This window comes from Impatiens glandulifera, chromosome 1 (assembly GCF_907164915.1).
Source record: "Impatiens glandulifera chromosome 1, dImpGla2.1, whole genome shotgun sequence".
Taxonomy (NCBI): Eukaryota; Viridiplantae; Streptophyta; class Magnoliopsida; order Ericales; family Balsaminaceae; genus Impatiens; species Impatiens glandulifera.
In genome coordinates, this window is record NC_061862.1 from 154,498,265 (window position 1) to 154,524,812 (window position 26,548).

At 30.3% G+C, this 26,548-nt stretch overlaps 5 protein-coding genes and 1 non-coding gene across 6 annotated transcripts; 4 read left to right on the plus strand and 2 right to left on the minus strand.

The window, feature by feature from the left end:
* Positions 1–6,138: 6,138 nt before the first annotated feature.
* LOC124916732 (NAC domain-containing protein 90-like) lies at positions 6,139–7,175 on the plus strand (the record flags this gene model as incomplete). The annotated part of the gene is made up of 2 exons (XM_047457488.1): positions 6,139–6,325; positions 6,396–7,175. Coding segments are annotated over 2 exons (537 nt in total), but the record flags the coding sequence as incomplete, so codon positions are not given.
* Positions 7,176–13,086: 5,911 nt separating this feature from the next.
* LOC124920264 (mitochondrial fission protein ELM1-like) lies at positions 13,087–17,692 on the plus strand. Its single transcript, XM_047460711.1, has 10 exons — positions 13,087–13,451; positions 13,573–13,811; positions 14,544–14,640; positions 16,201–16,350; positions 16,463–16,589; positions 16,661–16,773; positions 16,855–16,918; positions 16,990–17,083; positions 17,174–17,282; positions 17,361–17,692. Exons 1-10 carry the CDS (start codon positions 13,260–13,262, stop codon positions 17,460–17,462), a joined length of 1,287 nt encoding a protein of 428 aa, XP_047316667.1. The 5' UTR covers positions 13,087–13,259; the 3' UTR covers positions 17,463–17,692.
* A 1,208-nt stretch (positions 17,693–18,900) lies between these two features.
* Positions 18,901–19,620, plus strand: LOC124920267 (photosystem I subunit O-like). The gene is made up of 3 exons (XM_047460714.1): positions 18,901–19,112; positions 19,192–19,371; positions 19,436–19,620. Exons 1-3 carry the CDS (start codon positions 18,916–18,918, stop codon positions 19,530–19,532), a joined length of 474 nt encoding a protein of 157 aa, XP_047316670.1. The 5' UTR covers positions 18,901–18,915; the 3' UTR covers positions 19,533–19,620.
* A 103-nt stretch (positions 19,621–19,723) lies between these two features.
* TRNAK-UUU lies at positions 19,724–19,796 on the minus strand. The gene has a single exon. It is a non-coding gene; the product is annotated as a tRNA-Lys (tRNA).
* A 1,275-nt stretch (positions 19,797–21,071) lies between these two features.
* Positions 21,072–22,016, plus strand: LOC124920266. Its single transcript, XM_047460713.1, has 2 exons — positions 21,072–21,456; positions 21,543–22,016. Exons 1-2 carry the CDS (start codon positions 21,193–21,195, stop codon positions 21,951–21,953), a joined length of 675 nt encoding a protein of 224 aa, XP_047316669.1. The 5' UTR covers positions 21,072–21,192; the 3' UTR covers positions 21,954–22,016.
* On the minus strand, positions 21,671–26,513 carry LOC124920265 (transcription factor E2FB-like). Its single transcript, XM_047460712.1, has 13 exons — positions 26,103–26,513; positions 24,742–24,922; positions 24,495–24,554; positions 24,241–24,326; positions 24,067–24,155; positions 23,910–23,964; positions 23,620–23,672; positions 23,497–23,547; positions 23,288–23,336; positions 23,135–23,200; positions 22,984–23,060; positions 22,644–22,890; positions 21,671–22,572 (listed from the first exon to the last, which is right to left on the minus strand). Exons 1-13 carry the CDS (start codon positions 26,283–26,285, stop codon positions 22,495–22,497), a joined length of 1,275 nt encoding a protein of 424 aa, XP_047316668.1. The 5' UTR covers positions 26,286–26,513; the 3' UTR covers positions 21,671–22,494.
* Between the last annotated feature and the right edge of the window lie 35 nt (positions 26,514–26,548).

Here is a 26,548-nt window from a genome sequence, read left to right on the forward strand (position 1 = left end):
ATAATTAATATTATATATACTTATTAATTTAATTTTAAATATTAATAGATTATTTAAATTAAAAAATAATATATATTTCAAAATAAATTATATTAATATATTAATTTTTATAAGCTTTTTTAATATATAATTTTAAATATTAATAAATGACTTAAATTAAAAAAATAATATATTCTAAAATAAATGATATGAATAAAAAAATAATTTATTATTATATATATTTTTATATTTTCACACTACCTCTGATCTAATTTTTAATTTTTATTTTTTAGCTCTCTTACTCTATTCTTATTATTATTCATTTCAATTGTAATTAAAAACTTATAGATAATTAAGACTAGTTTAATTTCTAAAATTAGGATTATAAATAAAAAAACATAATGTATTTATATTTTATATTTTGCTTAATTATTTTCTATATTAAGATATATATATTATAAATAATAAATAAAAATATATTTAAATGTATATTTTTTATTATAATAATTTTATATAAATATATAAAAATATTATAAATATATGGAATAGAAGGAATAAAATGATTAGAGAGATTAAATTGATGAGAGAGAATCAATAAAATGATTAAAAATAAATGAAATAGATGAAAGAAAGAATAAAATAATATTTAAAATTGATGAGGGAGAAAAATGTTGAGATTATAATCTTAAACGCTGAGATTATAATCTTAAACGTTGAGGAGAGGTAGAGAGAAAATTGAGTTTAAACGAAAAATTGTGTTTGATTATAATTTTTTGCGTGAGCTTATTACGCAAAATTACTGTAGCAACTTATTACGCAAACGTCCAAACTCAAGCTTATAAACTAAATCAAACGTGCCCTTTATCTTTCTTTTCAATCTCATTTCATTGCTATTTCCTAGACGCGTTGTACATCCCAATTCCCACTCAATCATATCCATCAGATTTGCAAAGACTTCCTTAAATTCGTTAATATATTTAAGAATAAATTGATTATTTTATTAATCAAATATTAAATAATTTTATAATTATACATTAATACCATTAAAAAAAACTTATTTAGTATGATTTTTAAAATAAATTTTGATTTATTTAAAAAATGTTAATGAGATGTTATTTTAAGAAAATTTAGTATTTTTGAAAAAATAAAGTTAAGATATTAATATATATTATGATTAAATATTTTTTTAAATAAATAATATTTTAATAATTTAAATAATGTAATTAATAAAAGATTTAATAAGATGATGTTTGATTTTTGAACCAAGTTTTTTGTCTTTTTTTTTTTATCAATAAAACACACTTCTCTACTAATCATCAATATTTGTAAATTAAACAAAGTTTATTTACATAAATCCTAAATGGAATAAATTTTAATAAAAATAAGTTTTTTTTGTGGTTGTTTTTTCCTTCTAAATTTAAATCAATTGTAATATCATTTTATTCATTTTCTGGTCAGTTATACCATTAAATTATTAACCAACTAAAATATTAAAAACAATCATAAACAAATTATATTATATAATATAACTGAAGTCTTTTTTAAAAAAAATATCAAATCTAATCAAAATTAACAACACTTAATACTTTTTTAAATAAAATACATTTATTTAAATAATTCAAAAGAAAAATATATTTTTTCTTATGAATTTTAATTTTCAGTTAATAATAAATTTGTTACACCCAAAATATATATATATTTTTTATTTTAATTAAAAAGAACTAACATCACACCAACCGTCGTGATCCCCGCTTCAACTCAAAAAACTTACCGATTGATGACACTTTAATCTATTAAGTTGACTCTTATCATTAGACTACATTGGTGTGGTTAACAATTAGAATGTGAGATATTATCTACCACATTCTCAATTATCAAGAATCTTACCTAATAAATCAAATATTATGTATTTATTTTTCACTAAATGTCTTAAATTGAAGTTGATAATGGTATTAATTTTTTTTTAATTAATATATATATATATATATATATATGAAAGACATTTTCCTTAAAATGATTAAGTTAAATGTATTTTGATTTTAGTTTCCATATAATTTTGCACAACATTTATCTTTCTGATTATTAAAATATATAATGATTATTCAAAATGATTAACATTTATCTTTCTGATTATTAAAATATATAATGATTATTCAAAATGATTTTAATGATATCACCGTTATACTGAATTAATTTGAACTGAAGACATGCTTTATTGATTAGTTACAGATATAGAGTTTTAATTATAAGACAATTATATATTAAGGTAGAATATTAATTTATACAAATAATCAAATCAATTTAATACATCCGGACAAATAACTTCATTTTTGTCTTTGTTTAATAAAAAAAAAATTATGAGTTATTATATTAGTATCTTTTTTACTCTATTATATTTAATTAATTATTTTAAAATTAATTTAAAACATGTTAAATAAGAATTATTAAATATTTAAACAATTACAAAATTGATCAAAATATAAGACCAAATGGTTTATGTTAAATATAACCGTGGTACAATTGTCCTAACCTAGATCACCATACTTAAAATGTGTAATTGTATATTACTTTTTAATTAAAATTAACTTAGTGAGTTAATTTTGAGTATCCAATTTTTATTTTTTTATTTTAAGAATTTATCAAGATTTCTATAACATATCATACTTCAATTTTATGAGGTTGTTAATAAGATTTTTTTATGTTTTGTGTTACTGTGTATATGGATGATTTTTGTGTTGTTTGTATTGTTTTGTCATATTCTTAACATGTGGCTACTGTTTTTTAATATATAATAATAATATATTTATATATTTTATAAAACATGCATTACTTGTCATGAAAACTAAGAAAAAATATTAAGATTGTTATCAATAAAACAATGGACTTGTTTTGATTTGAATTATATATGTAAATAATTTATTTGGAAATATTTAAATAATTTTATTTAAATAATTTTATTTGGTATAGCATTATAAAAGGCGAAAAAATATTAATATGTAGTGGAAAAATATTTATTTTAAAAAAATTAATAATATTTTAATTGTTAAGTGGATTAATTTGAAGATAAGTCATGAAAAAAATTAATTATAAAAATAACTTGAATAGGACCTAACCAAATGATTGATATAGATAGATGTGACTAATTATAAAATAAAAGATATGGCCTTGTTAGTTTTTTTTTATTCCATGTTTATCAAATATTAATTCATTCATTCCCTTATCAAATATATCACTTAATTGATTAATTTATTTTTATATATTAAAATTTTTACCAATAAAATTATCATTCTCAAAAATACCTACAATGTTATAAAAAATAAACCAAAGTTTATTTAAATAAAATTATCATCATAATAGAGTTGACTAAAAGAAAGACTTCAACAAACACGGAAGTTTTCATATGGAAGTAACAAGGAGTTTTCTTTTTACTGTTGTGCCCTAAACATGTTAATTATTTGAACTTAAAAAAAAAACAATTTTGCATTCAATTATTTTAAAATACTAAATAAGAGTATTTTAAATAATTAATAAAAATAACTCATATTTTGCTAGGAAATTTTTTATTGGTCAAATTATTTCAAAATAATCTCATGATATCAAATTGGTTAGGAATTTTATTATTTTAATATTTAATAAGTTATGATAGATTTTTAACTTTAATTTAAAATGTTCTTAATAAAAAATTGAACATTTTCCAAATTGGGCTAATTATTTTGTATATGTTTTAACATAAAAATATTTGCATTATTTTTTTTATTTTTTGAAAAATAAACTTTAATAGAATATTTAAAAATAAAGTCTTTTCAAAACCTAACATACAATTAAAGTTAGAGAATTAAAAAAATACTTGTAAAACAAAAATTAAAATAATAAAAAAAAAAACTTGTCTAGTGACTATATTTATAATAGTGAGAGAATAATCTATTTTTGTTAATGACTTAAACAAATTGTCTCTAAAAGTATAATGTGATGCAACATTTGCAATAATGCTTTAATTTTTTACTTAATAGTAACTAAATTTATAAAGAAATTATTATAATTTCTAATATTATTAAAAAAATATTAAAAAATAATATTACGTAAAATTCAAATTCAATGAAATATCCAAACTTCGAGATAGAGTTACATTTATCCACGTTTCATTTATCGCGAACAAAAACCATGGCATATGTAGGATATATTTACAAAAGGAATGTTCTACCACCCCCAAAGAATCAAACAATACCCACCCAATCTAAAAACATTGCTGGATTTTATTTAACTTTTATAATGTCAAATGAATACAATATGAAATTGGTAAAGTCTACAAAAATACATTTTGTTTCGTTTACAATGTACCCTATCCCAAATCAAATTTCTAAACACAAGTGTGCTAAATGGAAATTATATGAGTTTGTATAATAATTTTATACACTAATTTTAATTAATGAGTTAACATAAATTTTTTTAATCAAATATATTTTATCTTTAAAGTTTTAAACACATTTTTTTTTAAACTTTTAAGCTTATAATCTCAACGTTTAAATTTATTATTTCAACTTTATTTTCTCTCCTATCATCTTTAAAAATATATATTTTTAACTATTTTTTAAAATTTTAATTATTTTTTCTTTTCTTAATTATATATAATTATTAAATGAATTATTTAAAATTATTATCATAATGATAAAATATAAATTTAAACACTTTATTTTTCCTTTTTATACACAAAAACATTTATCCAAAGACTCAATTTAAACATGTATATATTTTCATCTTATTTATATTTTGTTATTTAAAATAATATAATATTATATTATTTTTCTAAATATTTAATTATAATTGTTTAGATACAAAATATTAAAAACTATTAATAAAACAATTTATAAATATATGAGTGAGTTTAGAAGCTTCGTGATCTAAAATTGTCACGGAGAATAAAAAAATTAATAATATTTGTAGTTTTATAATGATTAATAAAATAAATTATATTTTTCTATAAATAAAATATTAAATAATAGATAAAAATTAAACAATAAAAAAGTAATACATAAAAAATACGAGCAAAAATATACAAAAAATAATATAAAAATTGATAGAAACTAATATATTCAAATATTTTTTTTGAAAAAAAATATTTTTTAATTTAAGTAATTCCTTTATATTTAAAATTAAGTTAATAAAAATTCAAATAATTTTAACTAAAATATTAAATATATAATAAAATAAATAAATTTATTATTGATAATTTATAAAAATTATTAAATAAGAGTGTATCTTAAAAATAAATATAAATTATTAATAATTAAATATTATTATAAATATAAAAAATAAAGAATACACGACGACTTGAAGAAATGAAGGTGCAAGACTATGACATACTAAGTTGCTAACTACTGAGCATAATTTTCTTTTCTTTTCTTCGTAGTCTAATTTTGTTTTATTTTAAATTAATAAAATATATATATATATATATATAATAAATATATACAAGAGACAAAAATTAAATATAGAAATTATTTATTTATTTTTTACTTTAATTAATTATTTCTATCTTCTCCTCCTGTCTATTAATTTTTAAATATATATATATATATATATATTTATGTTAATAATTAATTAATTAATTTATATATTTTAAAAATAGGTAATAATAAAGAGTGAATAATCAAATTAACAAAAATATATAAATATAAAAAATATTAATTACTTCTTTATTCAACTAATTTTTTCCCATTCTTAAAAAATCTTATATTTTATTATAATATAATAAGAGTAAATATTTAAATGATAATTTTTTTAAGAACATTATATAATTGGTATGTATATTTTATTGATATTTTTTTAATTTTTGTAACTTAATTGTTTAATCTATTCACCTACCATAAGTAGATTAATGAGTCAATATTTTTTAATTAAGTAAAATACAATTAATCAATATTTATTCTAATTTAAATAATAATATTATTAAAATTTATTTATTCTAATTTTATTCATAACTTTTGTTAAAAAAATTTGAGAAAGATTTTCCAAATAAAAAAAAACATATATTGACATTGATGATTGACCTGTTCAAGATATGAGAATCTCACTTTTAGTTTGCCCCATAACCGCGTTCAAGTCTCTGGTCTCTTTCTTTGTCTTGTCTATAAATAAAACTAAAATAATAAGTAACTAAATAAGAGTATGATCATGGAAGAAGATGATCATTACCCACCATTACCAGGTTTTCGTTTCTACCCAACTGAAGAAGAGTTAATCTCTTTCTATCTTCATCACAAGTTAAATGCAACCCCCGGTCTAGACACCACCGCAGTCATTCCTGTTCTTCACGACATTTTCCAGACCGATCCATGGCATCTTCCAAGTTAGATCCTGTTCTTTTTCAGACTTTGATGATCAGTTCATTAGTTCATGTTTTTGTTTTTTTATGGTAGATTTGTCGGGGGAGCAGTGTAGGCAGGAGATGGGACAATGGTTTTTCTTTAGTCCAATGCAAGAGAGAGAGGCTGGCGGTTCTAGACCTTGCCGGGTTACGGGGACCGGGTATTGGAAAGCGACGGGATCTCCTGGATATGTTTATTCTATGGAGAATAAAGTAATTGGATTGAAGAAATCTATGGTGTTTTATATGGGTAAGACTCCTGTTGGGCAGAAAACTAAATGGAAGATGAATGAATATAAAGCTATTTTTCAAGAACCTCCATCTTCTCCGACTGGTGTTTCCATTCCTGAGGTTCTCTTTCTCTCTCATACACGTACAAACATACTATGTTTATGTTTCTAGGTTTTGATTTGATTTGGTTGGATTTGCAGTTGAGGCATGAGATGAGTGTGTGTAGGGTTTATACTACGACAGGAAGTGAACGTGCATTTGATCGAAGACCGTTGGCTAGCACCTCCATGGCCATGGAAGAAGAAGAAGCTTTGTTTGAAGACCCTGTTTTTTAACTTAATTAGTTAAGGGGAATCAATGAAGAAGAAGACACTATTTCTACATCAATTTGCTTAATTATCAACTTTTTATTTTCAGCATTTAAATAATCCTCTTAGAACAATAAAATATTGATTCTCTATTGGGATTGGAAATTGCATTGTCTGTACAACTTAGTTCCTTTTGGACTGTACAACCAGGTCTTGTTTCATTTGACTTATTTGAATAATTATTGTATTATCTGTACGTGAAATAATTATGGAAAGAAGGTGGAAAGTAGAAAGTTGGACGAATGTTTCGAATTTAATTTTAAAAGTCGTAAAATATTAAATATGCGTATAAATTTGAAAAAAAAAAAATACAATTTATAATTCTTTTACAACCTTATCCTTTTGTTGACATACATGAAAGTCATATTCACATATTATATATATATATATATATATATATATATATATATATATATAATTACAAGAGAAGGAGCTATTTGTGAGGTTTATTTTTTACCGAATTTTTTATGAATTTATAAATGGCGAAATATTTTACATTTTATAATAAAGGTCGGTATAGTAAATCTTTCGACGAATAAAAAATTCGTCAAAAATATTTGTGACGGTTTTTCCACCATTCCATATTGTGATGATATTTCTTACGTAATATATTCTGTCACTTTTACTATGACATTTATGACGAATATATTTATAGAAGTAGTTAATAATTATTAAAATATAACGAACTTACTTATAGTACGGATCTAATTCAAGACAATTTAATAGAACACACAGATGTGCGGCTGGAAGTTCTTCATCGTTCAAATGCATAGGTGTCGAACTAATTGCACCTTCTGTATTTCTTTGTGGTCTTTTCCTTTTTGATTGCACATGTGGTTCAAAAAAATGTGATGCAAATATGGATATTTCTTCAACAAGATAAGAGCTGAGCTGCATATAGAGGCTTCCACTTTTGCTTTATTTTTCACTTTCTTCTTTAAATTATTTAAAAACCTAAAAAAATCTATATTATTAACAAATCATAAATAATATATAACTCAAATATAATATATAGTGTACCTTTCAAATTGATACAACCATTTATAATGAACGGGACCTTCAACTTTGGCTTCAAAAGGAAGATGCACCAAAATATGCTCCATTGAGTCAAAGAAAGATGGAGGAAATATTCTTTCTAGATTACAAAGATTCACTGGAATATCAACTTCTAATCTTTCAATATTTGAGATACTCAACGTTGTAGAGCAAAGTTCATGAAAAAAATTACTCAAATCTGTTAACTTATCCCACACATAATTCGGCAGTAATTTCTTGAAAGCAATTGGAATCACACTTCTTGGTCTTCGACCCCCTCAGTCACTACGAATGCCCCCGATTAGTGCAATGGGATGTGTCTATTTATCTATCTCTTGACTCGAAATGGAAGCAGGTTTGAAAAGGGATCTTAAAGTGTTTAGGGCGGGGCCAGGAGGGTCTCTTAATGCCTTCTTTTTTCTTCTCATCGGAAAGACTTGTCATGGTAAGGAAGAAGGGGGAACAAGCATCCCACACCCGAAAGGTGCCCCACATAGGTCTTCCTCGAAACCCCCTAGTAACTAAGGTAAATAACGCACACTTTAGAACTCAATTTAGTACGTACTGCTATACAACCATTCGGTCTAAAAAATGCTAGTGCTACTAGAAAAGGGGCTATGATGCAGATATTTCGAGATCAACAACATAAAACAGTAGAGTGTTATGTGGATCACCTCGCAGATCTACGAGGGGTCTTCCAAGATACTTCAAAAGCAAAACATGAGGCCATTTCATGCTGTTGAACGAACTAAACAGGCCAGAAATTCTATCAGAACCAAACCTAAAGTAGAATCAATCATGCCACAACGAAACTTAGTAATTTATGAACATGCTACATCGAATGATGTAGACTTTCTTCTTTCTGATTCTACTACTATTCTATTTAGGATAAGTTGCTAAAACAAAGGAGAGGGGAGGATCGACCCGTTTAGTAGAATTCCGAAGAATGCAACAAGTGGAGATATTTCTTTGCCCCTTGAAAAAGGAAATGCGGGCAGGGTCTTCTCTTCCAAAGCTAAGACGTTCCCTGATTCCGATAAGCTATTCGCTAAAGCTGTGGATATTTTTCGGAAAAAGGGGAGAATCTTCCAAAAAATAGAGGACCTAGATAGGGGTAGGGGTTGGCTTTCTGGCGAGGCTAAGTTCATAAGGACTCGAATGGGAGTTTCCGCCAGATCAAGTCAATTCCATGAAGATATGACAATCATGACTCTTTAGCCACTTTAACTTGCATTCACTTAAATCAATACATCTTGCAATGTTTGACACATAATTATCCGGAAATTTCAGACTTTTAAGCCATTCAAGAACTATTCAATTTTCTTCTTTGGTTAATGCCTAAACAGATTTAGGCTTTGGGCCATTGCTATCAGGATGTACATGTAATGTGGGACGATTGCAAAAAAGAAACAAATCTTTTCTCGCGTTGACATTGTCTTTTGTTTTTCCTTTCACATTCATCATTGTGTGGATGACATTGTCAAAAACATTTTTCTCAATATGCATGACATCGAGGTTGTGACGAATGAGAGAATGATTCCAATAAAAAAGCTCCCCAAAAATACTCTTTTTTGTCCAGTTGTGCAAGACTCGGAAACCTACAGGTGTGTCAGATGGATTTTCCATAGCCGTGGGCAAATCACAAACCATCGATAATATTTCATTACCACTCAATCTTTGTGGAGGAGATGATATCTCAATTCTGTTTTTGATGAAATTTTTCTTATCTCGTCTAAACTGATGTTATTCTGATAAAAATTGTCGATGACAATCAAAGTAGCAATTCTTCATACTAAACTTAAGTCTGAAGGATTTTGATTTTTTCATACAAATTGGACATTCATCAATTCCGGCAGTACTCCAACCAAATAGCATTGCATAAGCTGGAAAATCATTAATAGTCCATAAAAGATTCGCTTTCATATTGAATGTTTGTCCACTTGATATGTCAAATGTTGAAACACTTTCAACCCATAATTGTTTTATCTCTTCTATTAATGGTTTCATATAAATATCAATATTTTCTTTGGATTTTCTGGACCGAGCACAATTAAAAAAAGAAATAAGTATGGTGTTTTCATGATACACATACCTGGTGGAAGATTGTATAGAGTCACAATCACCGACCAACAAGAATAATTTTTTCCAGACATGCCAAAAGGTACAAATCCATCAGCGCATAATCCTAAATGAATATTACGATGCTCTGCTGCAAATTATGAATATGTACGATCAAATGATTTCCACGCTTCTCCATCTGAAGGATGACACATCACATCATTTTCAATATCATGTCGTGCATGCCACGTCATATGTTCAGCTGTCACATGTGATGCATATAATCTATGCAATTTTGGCATCAAAGGTAAATATATTAATTGTTTACAAAGCTTTTTCCTTTTTGATTTTCCATCATTTTGCTCGTATCTTGGTTATAAACAAAACTTACAATGTTCAGATAGATTCTCATCTTTCCAAAAAAACATACACCCTTTATTGCACGCATCAATCTTTACAACCGGTAAATCTAAATTTTTAAGCAATTTCTTCGCATTATAATAATTTGTAGGCAAGTTGTTGTCATGTGCCATTAGGTCGCGCATTAAATTGATAATATCATTCATTGCGCTTTCAGATAAATTATGATCAGATTTGAGGCTGATAAGTCTCGTAGTTGCATAAATTGTGTTTCACTTGGGTGATCTTGCCAAATAGGTTGATCTGCAGCATTTAACATTTCCCAAAACTTGTCTCCTTCAACAAGATCAACTAAAGGAACGTGTAAGGAAGAACTTTCATCTTCATTTTATATTGGTGGATCACAACTAACAGCAGCATTGAAGATCATTTTACGATACAAATTAGTGTCATCAACACTAAATTTTGGTTCATCATTAACTTGTCTGCCCGAAAATTGCACAAAACAAGTTGATGATTCTCCATGACATACCCATGTATAATAGTTCTCAACGAAGTCACTTCGATAAAGATGACTTCTACAAGTTTCTGAATCCTGAAATTTACGATTTCCACATTTTTTAAATGGGCACAAAATATGTCCTGCATTCATAAATTTAGTATTTTGTGTAGAAAAATGTATAAACTCTTTAGTCCCTTTAATGAACTCGTTAATTAATCCTCGAAAATCTAACAAATTTTTATTTTACATCAATAGTCGATCTTCTCTCATATTTATAATATGCACCCTGATAATATATATATATATATATTAATTCAGGTCTAAATAGATTGAGAAAGAGTCAATATGAGCAATTAAAATTTGTATTTTTAATTCTACATACATATTGGAATTATGGATTCGAAGAACATACCGGCTAATACGAGTGTATGATCAATTTCGAAAGGAGAATATCTTTGTTGCATAATCAATTACTTCTTCTGGTGTCATGTTCTTCACACAAACTTCACACAAACGACTTTTTGGTTATTATTCCTTGCATAGTGCACACTTAGAGTAAGAATCCAAGAAAATCCTTAAGAAAAAGTGTTTCTTATTAACATAACAAATAACATTTCATAACTAAAAAAAGTCTTAGTCATACATATTTCAGCATTACTATGAAAATCTAGAATCCTTCTATATTTCATCATCTCCAACTTAACTAATTTAACCATAAACAATGGAGAATCATAGTGAATATCATATGGAAATTTTGCAATATGGGTTCAATGGATTGAATGTTCTAACACAAGGTTAGATTTCAAATAGAATTTGCATAATTAGCTTCTTTTTATGATTTCAACTTTTTGAATCAAGATTTTGCTTACCAAATAAGTTTCAGTAGTTTCTTCAATAATTATGAAATGTCGAAAGAGGTTTACGATTTCTATTACTGGTGGCTAGGAAAATGATACAATGGCCTAATAGAAGATTCAAGAAAAAAAATAGAACCATAATGAATGTGATAACACCACCTGAAATCAAAATGAAACCCAGAAATTCGAAATTTTCAAGGATTATACTAAATCAGGTAAAGCAATCAGTCCTAAACATCATAATCATTGTAAATCTCAAAATTTATTAATTGGAAATGAACAAAAACGACTCGAAGACCATAAGAAACAAAACCCATAAATGAACATTTTTAGACTAGATTTTCTTACTAATCAAATGTAAATGTGGATGTTGGCTGTGAACGAGCTTTGTTATCACCTCTTGTTACCACTTCCAGCTGAGGGTTTCTATAAGTTCTTAATTACAGGATGTTCATGGTTGTTGAGTATCGGCGGCGAAATTTACAGAAGATAGAGAAAGGGCAAAATGTGCAGAAGATAGAACTTTTGACGAAAATTTTCATCGCAAATTCTGTAAAACAAAGCTATCATTAATAACCCGAAAATTTTGATAGAAACTATAGTTGCTTATTTCGTCCAAAAATCTATCGAAAAACATGTAATTAAAAAACACTCTGACGAAGTCTAAATCCGTCAAAAAAAAAAATATGAACAACAATGGAAATAGATACTAAATTTTCTTAATTATTATTTTAAAATCATATGAGTTTTACCAGATTGCAACAACTATATATTAAAAGAAAGATTAAAAAATATATATAAATAAATTTATATAATTTATAAAATATATATTTAAAAAATAATTTGAAGATTAAAAGTTTAAATTATAAAATATTTTAAGTTTAAGCCGTTATGTTTAACTAAAAAGTTGACTGAAGCTGTTGGTGATCTTTATAAAAGTTGAAGGGACGATTTATTTCAAAAATTAATTTAAGGGCTAAAAGTGAATGATCAAAGTAATTAAAAGACCCAAAGTAATTTACTGTAATTATAAATAAATGAAAAAAATGTTAATAAATGAATTGAATGAACATATAAAAAGATAAAGCCAAAAATATGAAATTTCCCAACAATCATATACAAAAATGATTAAATATTAGTAATAAACATTCAAATTATTTATAAAAAAATAATAAAAATTATGTTTATATATTTATTTCTTATAAAAAATAATTACAACCTTTTTCTTTTTAAACAGGCTTTTTCATTAATCTATGCGTATCAAACAAGCCCTAAGCACTCTTTCCCAACCCTAACGTACAAAGAGACAAATAAAGAAACCGCCTTCTTCCCCAAGCGACTTTGTATAATCAACGAACCACCACCAGCCGATCTCTTTTGCGGCAAAAGCAACTAACTCAGATAATCAATACACCGATTCTTGATCGTCAATTTGGCTGGATTCAGATCGAAATTGGAAGTTCAGACTGAGTTCGATTCTCTTATTTGTCGATCTCAGATAAGTGATGAAGCCAATAAGGCTTCCTGAACCTCCAAGTAGTCCAACCGTCAGCGGCGGTCTCCCAGACATCTTCGAAGGCAGTGTTTACGGCGTCATCAGACGCGCCGTCGTCATCGGCAACGGTTTTCCGGCTTCTGAGAATCAAAGTCTCGGATTAGTTCGCGCTCTAGGGCTTTCCGATAAGCAGACGTTCTATGTAAGTTCTTTGGTTATTGTTTGTATTTCAATTTGACATTGGAGGTTTATTTGTGTAAGTTTATAGGACATACAACTAGATTAGATTAGTGATTGAGTTTATTTTATCGATTTGTCAACAGCGAGTTACGCGACCGATAGGAGGTGTTAATGAGTGGCTTCACTGGCTACCAGTTTCTATCCACAACAAGTTATATTACATTATCATCACATTGTATCGTTATTCACAATTCATCTTTGCTGGTAGAAGCAAGAGAATATTGTCTATTCGTGCTGAGAATGGTGGAAGCACTGGTTTATCATCCATCTTAGAAGCTGATGTAAGAAATATCGTAAACATGGCTCGGGATGATTTTGAGAAGTATTCTTTCTTACCACCCTCAATTTATTTTGTATTGTTTTAAATTGATCAGATTGATGTATGAAAAACAAAATCAACTTAAGATTCTGTTTACCATTTCCTGAAGTGATGCATTGGAAAATTGGAGATCAAATGCTGTCATGTTTAGGAAAGATAAGATTATATTTGAAAATAGAAAGTTCAGGCTTTCTAATTTTCAAAGTGGGCGAATAGGGTTAGTTATCCAGACAGTCTTCTCAATAGAATGTCCCAAGATACCAGAAAGAATTATTGTTTAATAAGTGCTTACATTTACCTCTAGAGGAAGAACATTTGTTAGTATTAATAAGTTATGTTTCCACCAGAATTGGACAACACTAGTTTTTCTTGTGTCGAACTTAATTTGCAAGATTGCAGCACGTGCTGAAGCATATAATTATGTATGAAGATATTAGGTTTTAGTATTGTCATACATTTGCCTAATTATGACCAGCTATTTGGATTCATAGCATTTTGGATATTTTACAAAGACATGTCAGATTCTTTTAATTGTTTTATGACCAGTAGGTTAAATTATCATGGAGATTACGTATTGCTTTTCAAAATATCGGGGGTCTTGGACTTGTGTGAAGCTTATAATTGTTAAGTTATGCTAGTTCATAAATGGGATACTGTTCTTCTGCAAATTGTCTGCAGCCTCATAGTATCTTTATCAATTGTAATAAAGAAGAGTAATACATTTCTCTTTTTCAGGGATGGTCCTTTATTGGTTGTTGCATCTGGAAGAGATACCATATCTACTGCCAGTGCCATAAAGAGATTAGCATCTGAGAAAGTTTTTGTTATCCAGGTTTGTAACTTAATGCACCATCTTGCTTGATTGGATGTGGCTTTCCAGTTTGTGTGGTGTTATCTCTTATATTTATTTGGGGTTTAAATGAATTGTCTGCATAATCTATCTTTGAGGCAGAAAAAGAAAATGTGCATACTCTTAAGAGCAAATTCAATTTCACTCCTCTGCTTCCCTTCAGTTAAATTTAGTTTAATACTGCAGGTTATGCAGAATGTTTCACTCCTCTTGATTATACCGTGGAATGTATTGTAGAAGAACTAGAGTATGGGATGGTGATGAATAAGAGCGGAAATAGTAGATGATCCTACAATTGCAGATGAGATAGGGTTAGAATTGTAGAGAATAGATTGAATTGTAAGAGATGAGATAGAGAGAGAACCTTCAATAGATTCTAGTTAATTCTCAATTGCTGACATAACTTCCTTTTGCTGCCCTGGTTGACCTTTTATATGACCTCCAATCACTTTATTGATAAGCCACTAACTACTAAGTACTAATTGAATAAACATTCAACGTCAGCTTATGCTAGGGAAATTAACCCTAACCCTACTTATTCCCTTGTAACAAAAAGCACCATGAATATTGGCCTTCTGGGAACTGCTTTTGTATTGGGATTTAATTTTTGATTTAGGTGATATCAATGCAGTCTCCTTTGGAAAAGGAAATGTTTGAATATCATGATGCTTTGTGTCTTGTTCATTTTCTCTTTGCGCTTGTTATTTCTATTGAATAGATTAGTATATAACAAGAACTTATTTTGTTAATTGTTCATAGGTGTTACGACCTATTGTTGTCCCTAATGTTAGAATCTTAGTCCTGGTGACCAGCTATATGTTTTTTTGGACACTTAGGGTCAGTATCTGTTCACTTTACTTGTCAAATAATGAAAAAAAGGTCTTAGTTGGTAAGATTCCATTTTTATTATGGACAATAGGTTCAACCGGGAAATAGATACTTAATTCTGTTCTATGGACATATAGCTCTTGGAGGCATAATATGGATAGAAGGGAAGGAAATATCAGCTTGAAAGTACACACCATTTCTTTTGTTTTCTCGCATAGCCATTCTTTTCAGAGATTGTAGGGTTATTGAACTAGATCCTTTAGGTTTCATGTTGTGTCAACAAACTTCAAGGATCTATGAGAATATGAAGAAAAAGGTTGGATGAGTCAACCCAATCTATTATCAATCGATACCATTCAAGGGAGGGTTATGAGGATTATACTGGATTCAATTTAAGATCTTAGAATTAGCTCTCCTATAAGCAATTATTAATGAAGATAATAATGACCCCATTAGGAAACAATTTGTTTATGGATCCAAATCCACATAGTGAAACAAAAATAAATTTATGAAGATGAGAAAACATATTATGGGTCCCATTTGGAACACTTTAAAGTTTTGTTTATTTGTACATGGATCCAGATACAAAAGCGTTTGGAAACTAAAGTTAGTCCTAGAACATCATTGTTACTTATCAATTATAATTGCCTTCCATTTTACTTGGCCTTTTTTGTTTAATATAAAATCCCTAACCCTTCTTTGGCCATCTTTCAGATTCAGCATCCAAGATCCCATTTGGATAGGTTTGATATGGTCATCACTCCTCATCATGACTATTATCCTTTGACTCCACAAGCGCAGGAGCAGGTCCCCAGATTTCTCAGGCGGTGGATAACTCCACGTGATCCACCTGATAACCATGTGGTAAATTTCTTGACCATTTAAAAAACTTTGTATAGCCAATTTTGATGTAAAAGGAGTGCTTTTCCGCATGGGCTTTGTCATGTCTAAGACTGAGTGATGGCATTTTGTTCAGGTCCTCACTTTGGGATCTCTTCATCAAATTGATTCAACTTCTCTTAGAAATGCAGCCATCACCTGGCATGATGAGTTTGCCTCCATTCCTAAGCCCCTACTCGTCGTTAACATTGGAGGACCTACAGGTTTTTAGCTGCTTCATCAAGTTCAAAGCTTTTATGTAACATAATAAAGATGGGAATAATTTTGAATGTAGGTCACTGTCGGTACGGTTTGGACCTTGCGAAGCAGCTTGTTGCCTCCTTACACAATGTTCTTGTCGGGTGTGGGAGTGTTCGAATATCCTTCTCAAAGAGAACACCTAAGAAGGTACTTTTTGTCCTGTCCTCTGATTCTTTTCTGTTGTGCTAGAAAAGGTAATGTATAACTGTCTATTTATGGTATAAACAGATATCCAGTTTCATAATAAAGGATCTGGGAAATCATCCAAAAGTGTTCATATGGGACGGCCAAGGTACTAACCACTTGGGCAGCTTCTTCTGAAATTAATTAATTTGATTTAATTTTATGTGGACCTTTATATAGGGCCAAATCCGCACATGGGTGATCTAGCTTGGGCAGATTCGTTTATCATTAGTGCCGATTCAGTCAGCATGCTGAGTGAAGCTTGCAGCACCGGGTATGATGATGACTATATATATATATATTAATATGCAAAAAGAGGAGTATGTTTTTATATGTAAAGGAAGCTGTGTGTGTGTTATTGTAGGAAACCTGTTTATGTGATTGGGGGAGAACGCTGTAAATGGAAGTTTACGGAATTCCACAAGTCTCTGCGTGATCGAGGTCTAGTAAGACCTTTTACGGGTCTTGAGGATGTAAGTTATTTAAAATGAATTAATTTAGATATTGATTGGGGAGGAAAATAATAATGAACGAGTGAGAGGTGTGTGCAGATGTCTGAGAGCTGGAGTTACCCTCCTCTAAATGATACTGCGGATGCGGCACATAAGGTTCACGAAGAACTGGCCAAGCGTGGATGGAAGATAAGGCCATGATTCGTGAATGAATGGAGGTATTTTTTTCTTTGAAGAAATTAGGGTTTAGGGTTTTATAGGAGGAACCGCGGGTGGTGGTTTTTCAGGCAAATGAAAAATGCATATGGTTTGTTGTTGGACATAACAACTAAATTGATAAGAAGAATACAAAAAATACATGTCAAAAGCATTGTGATTTATTATTTATTATTTATTATTTACTCCTCCTCTGATAAAAGAGGGTTTTGCCATGTCAATGTACAATAATCATATATGTATTTTGTTAAAAACGTGTAAAAACATTAATAATGAAAACATGTTCTTCCTTGAGGAGAAAGCACATGTTTTTTTCTTTCTATTTTGGCTTATTATAGTTTATTTGATTACTAATTAAAGGTTAAATATTTAGGAATAGGTGGTGATTTTTATAATGATTTTCCCTCCCCCAATTAACAGTCTTGATTGTTTCGTTTTCTGCACTTATTTCAGGGAATTTAATTAATTAAATGATATGTAAAATGGAGCAAGTATACAACAACTATCATTATTTGAAAACTCAAAGAACAATTATAATATTGTTTAGAATATATATATATATATATATATATATATATATATATATATTTATATTGAATTAAGGAGAAAACACTTCACAACTATGACATTTCGCTTTAATTCAGTACTTCACAACTATGACTTTTCGCTTTAATTCAGTGTTTCTAGTGAATCGAGCCTTTAGATTTTTCATTAAAGCGTTTCTTTAGATTTTTCATTAAAGCGTTTCTGGTGAGAATTGAACTCATGATATTTAGTCTCTTGTATTGACTCTTATAAAATAAAAATTTTAGATTTTCTTTCTCAATGTTCAAATATTCACTTTTCATATATTATTTTTTATTTGGTTTTTCCATACAATCTAAAAATTTAGAATGAAACACAAAAATGATGAAATCTATTTATTAAAAAGAGTGGTAAAAATATAATTGTTAGACTTACAAAATGATATTAAATTTAATATTAGCTTATGAATATGTTAATTTTATTGAATTACTACTGATTTTTATAATTAAATTATTAGAACAAGCATTCCATGTTTACAATTAACATGGGCATTTGCATTATATATAACTTATTTTCAAAGTATAGAATCTTAATCAATATTATTGATTTATGTAAGAATGTTGAAAACATTCATTGATATTTATTTTAATAAGAAAAAAAAGATGAGGACATTATTAAGATTGGGCCCGCCAAACGAAACAATCCAATGAAGAAAGAACAGACAAGCCATATTATCCACTTAAGAATCCAGTTGTCATTAAATAATTGGTTTAAACAAAATCCACGCAATCACTCAGGAAGAACACACATCACAAATTCAACATAAATCGAGATTGTAGTTAAAATTAGCAATCCCACTCACATTTCACTACTACCCACAAAATTCCTTCTTCTTCTTCATCTTCTTCCCTAAATGATGGCATCAACAATGGCCACCGCCGGCAGCACAATCACCGGTCTAGGCGGTTCTTGTCTGTCTTCATCACCGGTGAGACGCGGTTCTTGTCTGTCTTCATCACCGGTGAGACTGACCTCAGGATTCCTAAAGGCTCCGGTTAGAGCCAGGAACCCTTTGATGGTTGCAAAAGCCTCAGGGGGGAAGTTTACATGGTATGTATCATGTATGTACGTAAACGTAATGTAAGAAAATAAGAATAGAATTGAAATTTGTTTGTTTGATTGAACGTAGTTTCGAGAGGGATTGGCTACGGAAAGATCTGAACGTGATTGGGTTTGGGTTGATCGGATGGTTAGCACCTTCGAGTATTCCGGCGATCAACGGCAACAGTTTGACCGGACTCTTCTTTTCCAGCATTGGGACTGAGCTTGCTCACTTCCCAACTGGACCTGCTCTCACTTCTCCATTTTGGTAATTCTTTTTTTTTTATTATAAAAATATATTTCTAATACTAATATAAATATGTAATAAACAGGTTATGGCTGGTTACTTGGCACTTGGGATTGTTCTTGGCATTGACTTTTGGACAAATTGGATTCAAGGGCAGGACTGAAGATTACTTCAGTAAATAAATTAATTAAGCAAATAATAATAATATGTAAAAAGTGAACTACTTTGTTTGAGTATTTGTTAATGAATGTTTCAACTTCTTTTGTTTCATTTCTTTCTATAACATTTTATTTATGAATCAAATTAAAACATAACCATAACATTTCTATAGAAAAATGAGCATTTGATTTTGCAAAAAAAAAAAAAACAAGAACGCCGTCTGTGGGAATCGAACCCACGACCACGTGGTTAAAAGCCACGCGCTCTACCAGCTGAGCTAAGACGGCTCATGTTTATGTATTTAGTTTTAATATAATTGAATATAAAATAGTGTTTGTTTTTATGACAAGAATCTTGTAGAAGAGTTTATTGTTTCTTAAAATTAAAAAAGAAAAGAAGAAAAGGGAACGTTTACTGTGTTATGTTTCTTTACACGTTGTAGACTCACTCTAATGTTTTTTTTTTTTTGGGAAAACCTCATTCTTAATGTTTACAAGACCTATTTATATATCAAATTCATTTCTCTATGCTGTAAGAAATTTATTATAATTTTTAATATAGAAGATTTGTAAATATATATATTGATTATTATGAAAGATAGACAACCAACTCATGATACCCATAATATAACCTAGTCAACTTACCAAAAAAATACATTTGTGTTTTACTTGCTCAAACATTCACTAGGATTTTAATATAACCTAACCAACTTAAAAAAGAACAAATGGTTTTGCATAGTTAAACATTTACTAGTATGATATCCTTGTACTATAAGGTTGTTCAATACACATTAATCTTATACTCATTTTAAAGATTAACCCCTTTAACTTGTAATTAAGTCTTTGTTGCTCTAGAGATAAACTTTTCTAGAATGGTGGTACTTTAGTTACTACTATGTTAGAAAGACAGATTTACATTAGGGTTTGCCAGGATCGAAATATCTGGGTATAAATAAAATAATAATAGTTAATGTATTAAGGTGACAAGCTTACTACATAAAAAAAAAAAAAAAAAAAAAAAAAAAAAAAAAAAAAAATTGGATTTGTCCATGCTTTGATGGAATCCGGTTGAAGATACCCTTTTCTTATGTGAGGTTTAGTAAAGAGTAATGGGCTTCTTCAAGAGTATCACCACCCCTAAATGCTCTTAACGTCTTTGTTTTTAGATGATTTGATTATTTGAAATGTTGATTTATTATATATACACCATGTTCACCGACAAAGGAATTTTCCATAATACAACTATTGAAAACACTTATTGGTCTATTATTTGTAGGAAACCAATACATGTCGGGCTATTATTTAACTTGGTTTCATTTACTTATATAAGTAGCTACACTCTTGTCAAGAACTACTAAAAACAATTTCTTTTTTAATAATAATATAAATATTATTTTAATATAAATTTGTTTAAAGGGATTATTTATTATTATTATATTAATGGATGGAGTGGATTAATGTAGAGTTGTCCGTCTTATTTACCAGAGGTCCAGAGAAGAAAATGAAGAGAAAGTAGAATGACGAAAATGACCCTCTAATAAGTGGACAAAACAAAAGAGGATGAAGCTCTTCCTCCATTGATAAGCATCGCCATCTTCTTCCTTTCACAAAATTATGCTCTTCACTTAGCCCGTACCCACCACCACTGCCGCCGCCTGAATTTTACTAGAGTGATAGAAGAGACATGGCTTTATCATCGTCATCTATCATCTGCACTGCCAATAGTAGTGTTGTCTTCCTCGTCTTCGCCGCCGGCAATTATCGACGACCGACGACTGCCAAAATCAACACCACCACCTCCTCAACTCGATTCCGACTCAGAATCAGAGCTCTCAAGGAGACCCCCACCACCACTGAGGACGAGAAGAAGATTAAACCCCCTACTTCTTCTTCTTCCTCAGCTGAAGATATTACAAAGAAATACGGCCTTGAGGCTGGTCTTTGGAAGGTAACAACAACAACATTACCTCTTATCTAGTTTTGCAATTGCTTGCTTCATTCATTGATTGAATGAATGTATGAATGCTGTAACAGATATTCAGCAGCAGCAGCAGCAGCAGCAGCAGCTCGTCCGAAGAGGAAGAAGAAGAAGAAGAAGAAGAAGAAGGAGGGGGAAAGAAATCATCAAAAGGAAAGGGAGAAGAAGCAAAGGAACTCTTGACTAAATATGGAGGAGCATACTTGGCCACTTCCATTACTCTCTCCTTGATCTCATTCTCTCTATGTTATGCCCTCATTACTGCCGGAGTCGACGTCTCTGCTCTGCTAAACAAGGTCGGAATCTCAACCAATGAAACCGGAGAGAAACTAGGAACATTTGCTTTAGCTTATGCAGCTCACAAAGCAGCTTCCCCTATCAGATTTCCTCCTACTGTCGCTCTCACTCCCATTGTAGCTTCCTGGATTAACAACATCATCAACAACAACAACAACAACACATCATAGACCACTCCTCCTATTATCTACTGTCTTTGCACTTGTACTCCCAAACAAACAAACATACAAACAGTAATAATATGTACATAATAATATGGTGCTTCCTAAGCCCTAAACCCTGCTTTCCTAAACACAGCTCTGCTAAATTCTCACCCTCCTTGTCTTTTATACTGTTCTCTTGTTTGTTTGCTTGCTTGCTTTATAAAACGATAGTTCCCGCATACCCCCTAACTTCATTTCCCCAACGAAGAATCATCATCATCATCATTACGAGCTTCGGTTGAAGTTGAAGGTACTGGCGGAGTTTGAGATTCAAGTGCTGCAACATCAGGAGGAGGCGTTTGAGATTCAAGTGCTGCAACATCGGGCAGAGTTTGAGATTGAAGTGTTGCAACATCTACCATTATAAACTCATCTTCTTCTGGTAATCTATTCAACTCATCTTCTAATCTATTCAATTCATCCCATTCCACATCACCAGCTGTATTCAATCATCGTCAAGGTTCACATTTTAACAAATTTCAAAAAGTATAATCATCTCGAGAAATTACTAAAGGATACGCCCATTTTCCCACATTTCTGAAATACTAACACCAGCATCCGTTAAAAGCCAGTAATCTGCATCGCTCTGCAATTATCAACAAAACATTATTATAATTACTCAATTCAAATGAATTTCGTCACAGATGGGGGACTCACATTGACTTCAGGGACGATCTTCAGCATCCCACTTACAAAATCATACGGCTGCGAGCCACATCCAGCTTCTTTTCCATGTGTTTCGGATTCATTTCCTCTCATTTCTCCAGTGACAGGCACTACTACTTCTGTCCCTGCAGCAGTATTGTCCTCATTCACTCCCCCCACAAAAGGAACAACAGGCATTGCTGCTGCCGCCGCAGATCCCCCACCATTATTTGTATCCTCGAATTTCTCCTCAAATTGACTGAATAGTGTTCATTTTACAATTTATATATATGTTTGTTTTCATGCATCATATAACCCGAAGGAAGGAACAACAAATTAAGTAGTAGTGTACCTCACAAGATAGACATCTATTGGCCCCATGGTGCTCCTCAGAACTATCCTGTATCTCCTTTGAGGATAGTCTACAGCCTGCTCATTTTTTAACCCGGAAAATTGAGTTTTTTACTTCAAAAAACTTATGACTATTCATGATGTTAACTCACCTCATCGGGCTCGGGGACTTCTAGAGTTGTGCCATGTGGCGCTTTAATTGCTATCAGGGTTTCATTCTAAAATGAATATATGCACAAAAGGTTAGCAGCATAAATCTCTAGCTAAAGTCCATAGTGACATGAAGACATGAAGACAGACTATACCTGGAAACAAGGTATGTTCTTGATGTCGTCTTCAGTAACAAAAAGCCACCTACAAAAGAGGAATATGCAACTTAATATTTCACATTGTCTACAGATATGATGCTGGGATAGAAAGATAATATCACACAGCTTTCAGGTCATATTTAGGAACTTTTTCTTTCTGATGAATTATCTGACATAATTAAATTAATCCCAAGACAGAAAATTACTTTTGATTGTCTTCATTTTCACTCAGTTCTCTTAGCCTCTCCTGCATGTCTCTGGAAGATGCAATCAAATCAGAACAATGCAACTTTAAATTTGGCAAATCTAGCTAGGGATGAGTAAATTACCTTATTTGTTCATCCAAGTTGTGTTCTTCAAGAGAAAGGTTCTCAACTTCAGCCTGAAAATCCATTAGGACAATCAACCCATTACATTAGATGCCTTCACTCTTTCTGTAATAATATTGATGTACAAATCAACAAAATAAAACAAGCTCTATTCTATACATGGTAAGAGTAATATGCCTTTCAATAATTGTAGGTACCACCAAAGAATGTTAATTTCAATTAAATCCTTATGTAATGTACTACTTAAAGCTCCTGTATCTCAACAAGTTCATGTTTTTCAAGAATTTTACCTGTAAGGTAGAAGCATTCTCGTCAACATCGCCTGATCCCGATGTATCAAGTCCCCTAATAAAAATAATTTTAGCAACTTCTCGCTCAAATAAACTAATAAAAGAACAAACAAGTTTAACTGATAAACTTCTTTTACAAGATTAAACACATCCTTACTTCCACTGAATTCTATTCTTCAGCTTCTTTTCAATAAGACCAATTCCTTCAAGGACATTTGTTATGTCATATATCCGTCTCTTCTGAACCTATATAAAGCTTGAAGATCTTTCAAATAAGCCAAACTCCCACAGCAGACAATATAAATATACGGAAAAAGAAATTACAAATCACCTCTAGTGTATCTGCAGCTTTATTTAGATCAAGAATTCCATCTTCCGCATGTTTTATCAGATTGATAAACTTTTTTGTTAATAAGCCTAAATTAACAAACAAAAAGGAACCTTGTCATTGGAGAATGAATTGCTGGTGCTTGCTTTACCCTTTAAAAGGGGACTATATTGATATCATGTAAAAACAGTAAACAAATAAAACATGAAAAGGAGGAATAATGTTGACAAAGCCCTAACCATGTGTGACTCACTCACCTAGGGAACTGTCATATCGACAGGGGCCAACAGGAGTGGGATTATTTCCTGATGGAGTACCTGCAAATTGAAAGAAACAAAACTATGATATGTTTCTCACCTATTTGTCCTTTCCTTGGGACACGATTTGGAAAAGAATATTGATAGACATCAATCATATCGTAGCTAAAAGACTCTTTGAAATACTTCACTTTATAATGTAATGCCATATATTGAAGTCAGAAAAGAATAATGGTGCAAAACTTACCTAGATTAGCTGCTGGAGTTTGTTGTCCATATCTGTTGGACCTAGAGGCCCTGGGTAATTTCTGAGTTTTACCACCTTTTGATACTGGGGTTTCAAGGTTGTTGACAACATTTTCACTGCTTGGTCTCTGTTCAAAAGACTCAGTTTGTTGTTCTGCTCTGTCAACCTTACGTTTTAGTGGCTGAGTAGATCAAATGTTTTAATAAATTACATTAATGGATATCTAAGTAAGTTAGTGTATAGTAGTTATAGAACTTTATAGTCAAATTAATAACAAGTTTCCCAAACATTATTAGCCTTGTGGCAAAGCAAGTAACACTTTCTGATAAATAAAGCACAAGCAACAAAATCATGAACTCGGAAAAAGCAATGAAACCCCATAGATAACATTCACAGTAAGAAATCGTAACAAACACAACAAGAGGAACATCAGGAATACTCATTAACACAAACTCTTTCAGATGTTGCCGGAATGAGAAGCAAGAATCTGCAACAGTTGCTGTTCTCGTACTCTCTTCTGCCACAGCCCACAGGCAACAAAAATGTCAATCACTGAGACTACTTCATAAAAGGATTGGAGAACAACCTTTCCTTATCAATTAACCTAGTTAAAGTTTCTTTATGAGTCTGAATCGGGCATCAGGTAGGTTTTCTTGATAATGTATCCTTTTGTTTTTTATCATAGAATCAATATGTATTTCATTGTGTCAAAATTCATGAGCATGGACAAATGTAAATTTATCAATTCATACTCCTTCAAGAGAGACTTGATATACTTTGAGAAGTGAATTAGGTGTGAACCTTTAGAAACGAAAAAACTGAAATAGATCCTTACTCCTTAGACACAATTGACATCCTCCAGCATTTTCATAAAAGTAGGATGAATGTACATGGATATAATGAGCTTGTTTGAAGATGATATCATTCCTATAGAGCCTGATTAGTATCATAGTAATAACTTACAAATTCATCGATGTGAATGAATAATTAGGTGTAAACCTTTAGAAACGAAAAAACTGAAATAGATCCTTAAACACAACTGACATCCTCCAGCATTTTCAAAACTAGGATGAATGTACATGGCTATAATGAGAATGATATCATTCCGCCTGATTAGTATCATAGTAATAACTTACTAATTCATCTATATGAATGAAAAGAAGACAAGTAGAGTAGTCATCGATTCCTATAATTCAGCATGAACAAACCTATAAAACATCCATCTAATCATCACATTCCATTTCCACACGCAAAGAAAAGAACATTGACTTCGAACTAGATAATAATCAGATCTCACACAGCTCATAAATTCTCCAATTACCTAAAAAACCTATAAAAACACAGAAGTAAAACGCACTCACCGGAGACTTGACGACAATTCCTTCTTCGAATGTCTTCTTGACGTCGGAAGGAGATGCAGTGAAGCGGTGGTAGTCATTGAACACCGGCTTCGAGGTAGAAAATGTGAGATTACGGTTCAAGTGTGTCTTCTTCTGAACGATACTCTCCTCCGGTAACTGATCCAAAGGTTTAGGAGTTGCCATTTGAAAGTTTCAATTCGTGAAAATGACGCTGCGCTCGATCGGAACCCTCGGTGAAACTGTTTGATAAAGAACGGAGGTTCTAGAGAAGGAAAGGATTCAAAAAGTGATTCATCAAACAGTAGTTGAATCAAACGGAGAGGATGAACAAGATCTGATTCGTGAAGAGTTGAAAGATTAAAAAAGCGGGAAGAGAGAGAAAGGAAGAAAACGAGGGAATTAGACGATGAACAATTTGGTTCGATATAGAGAGAGATATGGAGGGA

What these genes read in the sequence shown, in the direction of transcription:
- LOC124920264 (XM_047460711.1), top strand. Translation starts at nt 13,260, where the DNA reads ATGAAGCCAATAAGGCTTCCTGAACCTCCAAGTAGTCCAACCGTCAGC. An exon ending in GCTCGGGATGATTTTGAGAA is followed by an intron (nt 13,812 to 14,543) that starts GTATTCTTTCTT and finishes TCTCTTTTTCAG; the next exon opens with GGATGGTCCTTTATTGGTTG. An exon ending in TAACATTGGAGGACCTACAG is followed by an intron (nt 16,590 to 16,660) that starts GTTTTTAGCTGC and finishes TTTTGAATGTAG; the next exon opens with GTCACTGTCGGTACGGTTTG.
- LOC124920267 (XM_047460714.1), top strand. Translation starts at nt 18,916, where the DNA reads ATGATGGCATCAACAATGGCCACCGCCGGCAGCACAATCACCGGTCTA. An exon ending in TCAGGGGGGAAGTTTACATG is followed by an intron (nt 19,113 to 19,191) that starts GTATGTATCATG and finishes GATTGAACGTAG; the next exon opens with TTTCGAGAGGGATTGGCTAC. An exon ending in GCTCTCACTTCTCCATTTTG is followed by an intron (nt 19,372 to 19,435) that starts GTAATTCTTTTT and finishes TGTAATAAACAG; the next exon opens with GTTATGGCTGGTTACTTGGC.
- LOC124920266 (XM_047460713.1), top strand. Translation starts at nt 21,193, where the DNA reads ATGGCTTTATCATCGTCATCTATCATCTGCACTGCCAATAGTAGTGTT. An exon ending in TTGAGGCTGGTCTTTGGAAG is followed by an intron (nt 21,457 to 21,542) that starts GTAACAACAACA and finishes ATGCTGTAACAG; the next exon opens with ATATTCAGCAGCAGCAGCAG.
- LOC124920265 (XM_047460712.1), bottom strand. Translation starts at nt 26,285, where the DNA reads ATGGCAACTCCTAAACCTTTGGATCAGTTACCGGAGGAGAGTATCGTT. An exon ending in AAGCTGCAGATACACTAGAG is followed by an intron (nt 24,156 to 24,240) that starts GTGATTTGTAAT and finishes AGCTTTATATAG; the next exon opens with GTTCAGAAGAGACGGATATA. An exon ending in GAAAATGAAGACAATCAAAA is followed by an intron (nt 23,337 to 23,496) that starts GTAATTTTCTGT and finishes CCTCTTTTGTAG; the next exon opens with GTGGCTTTTTGTTACTGAAG.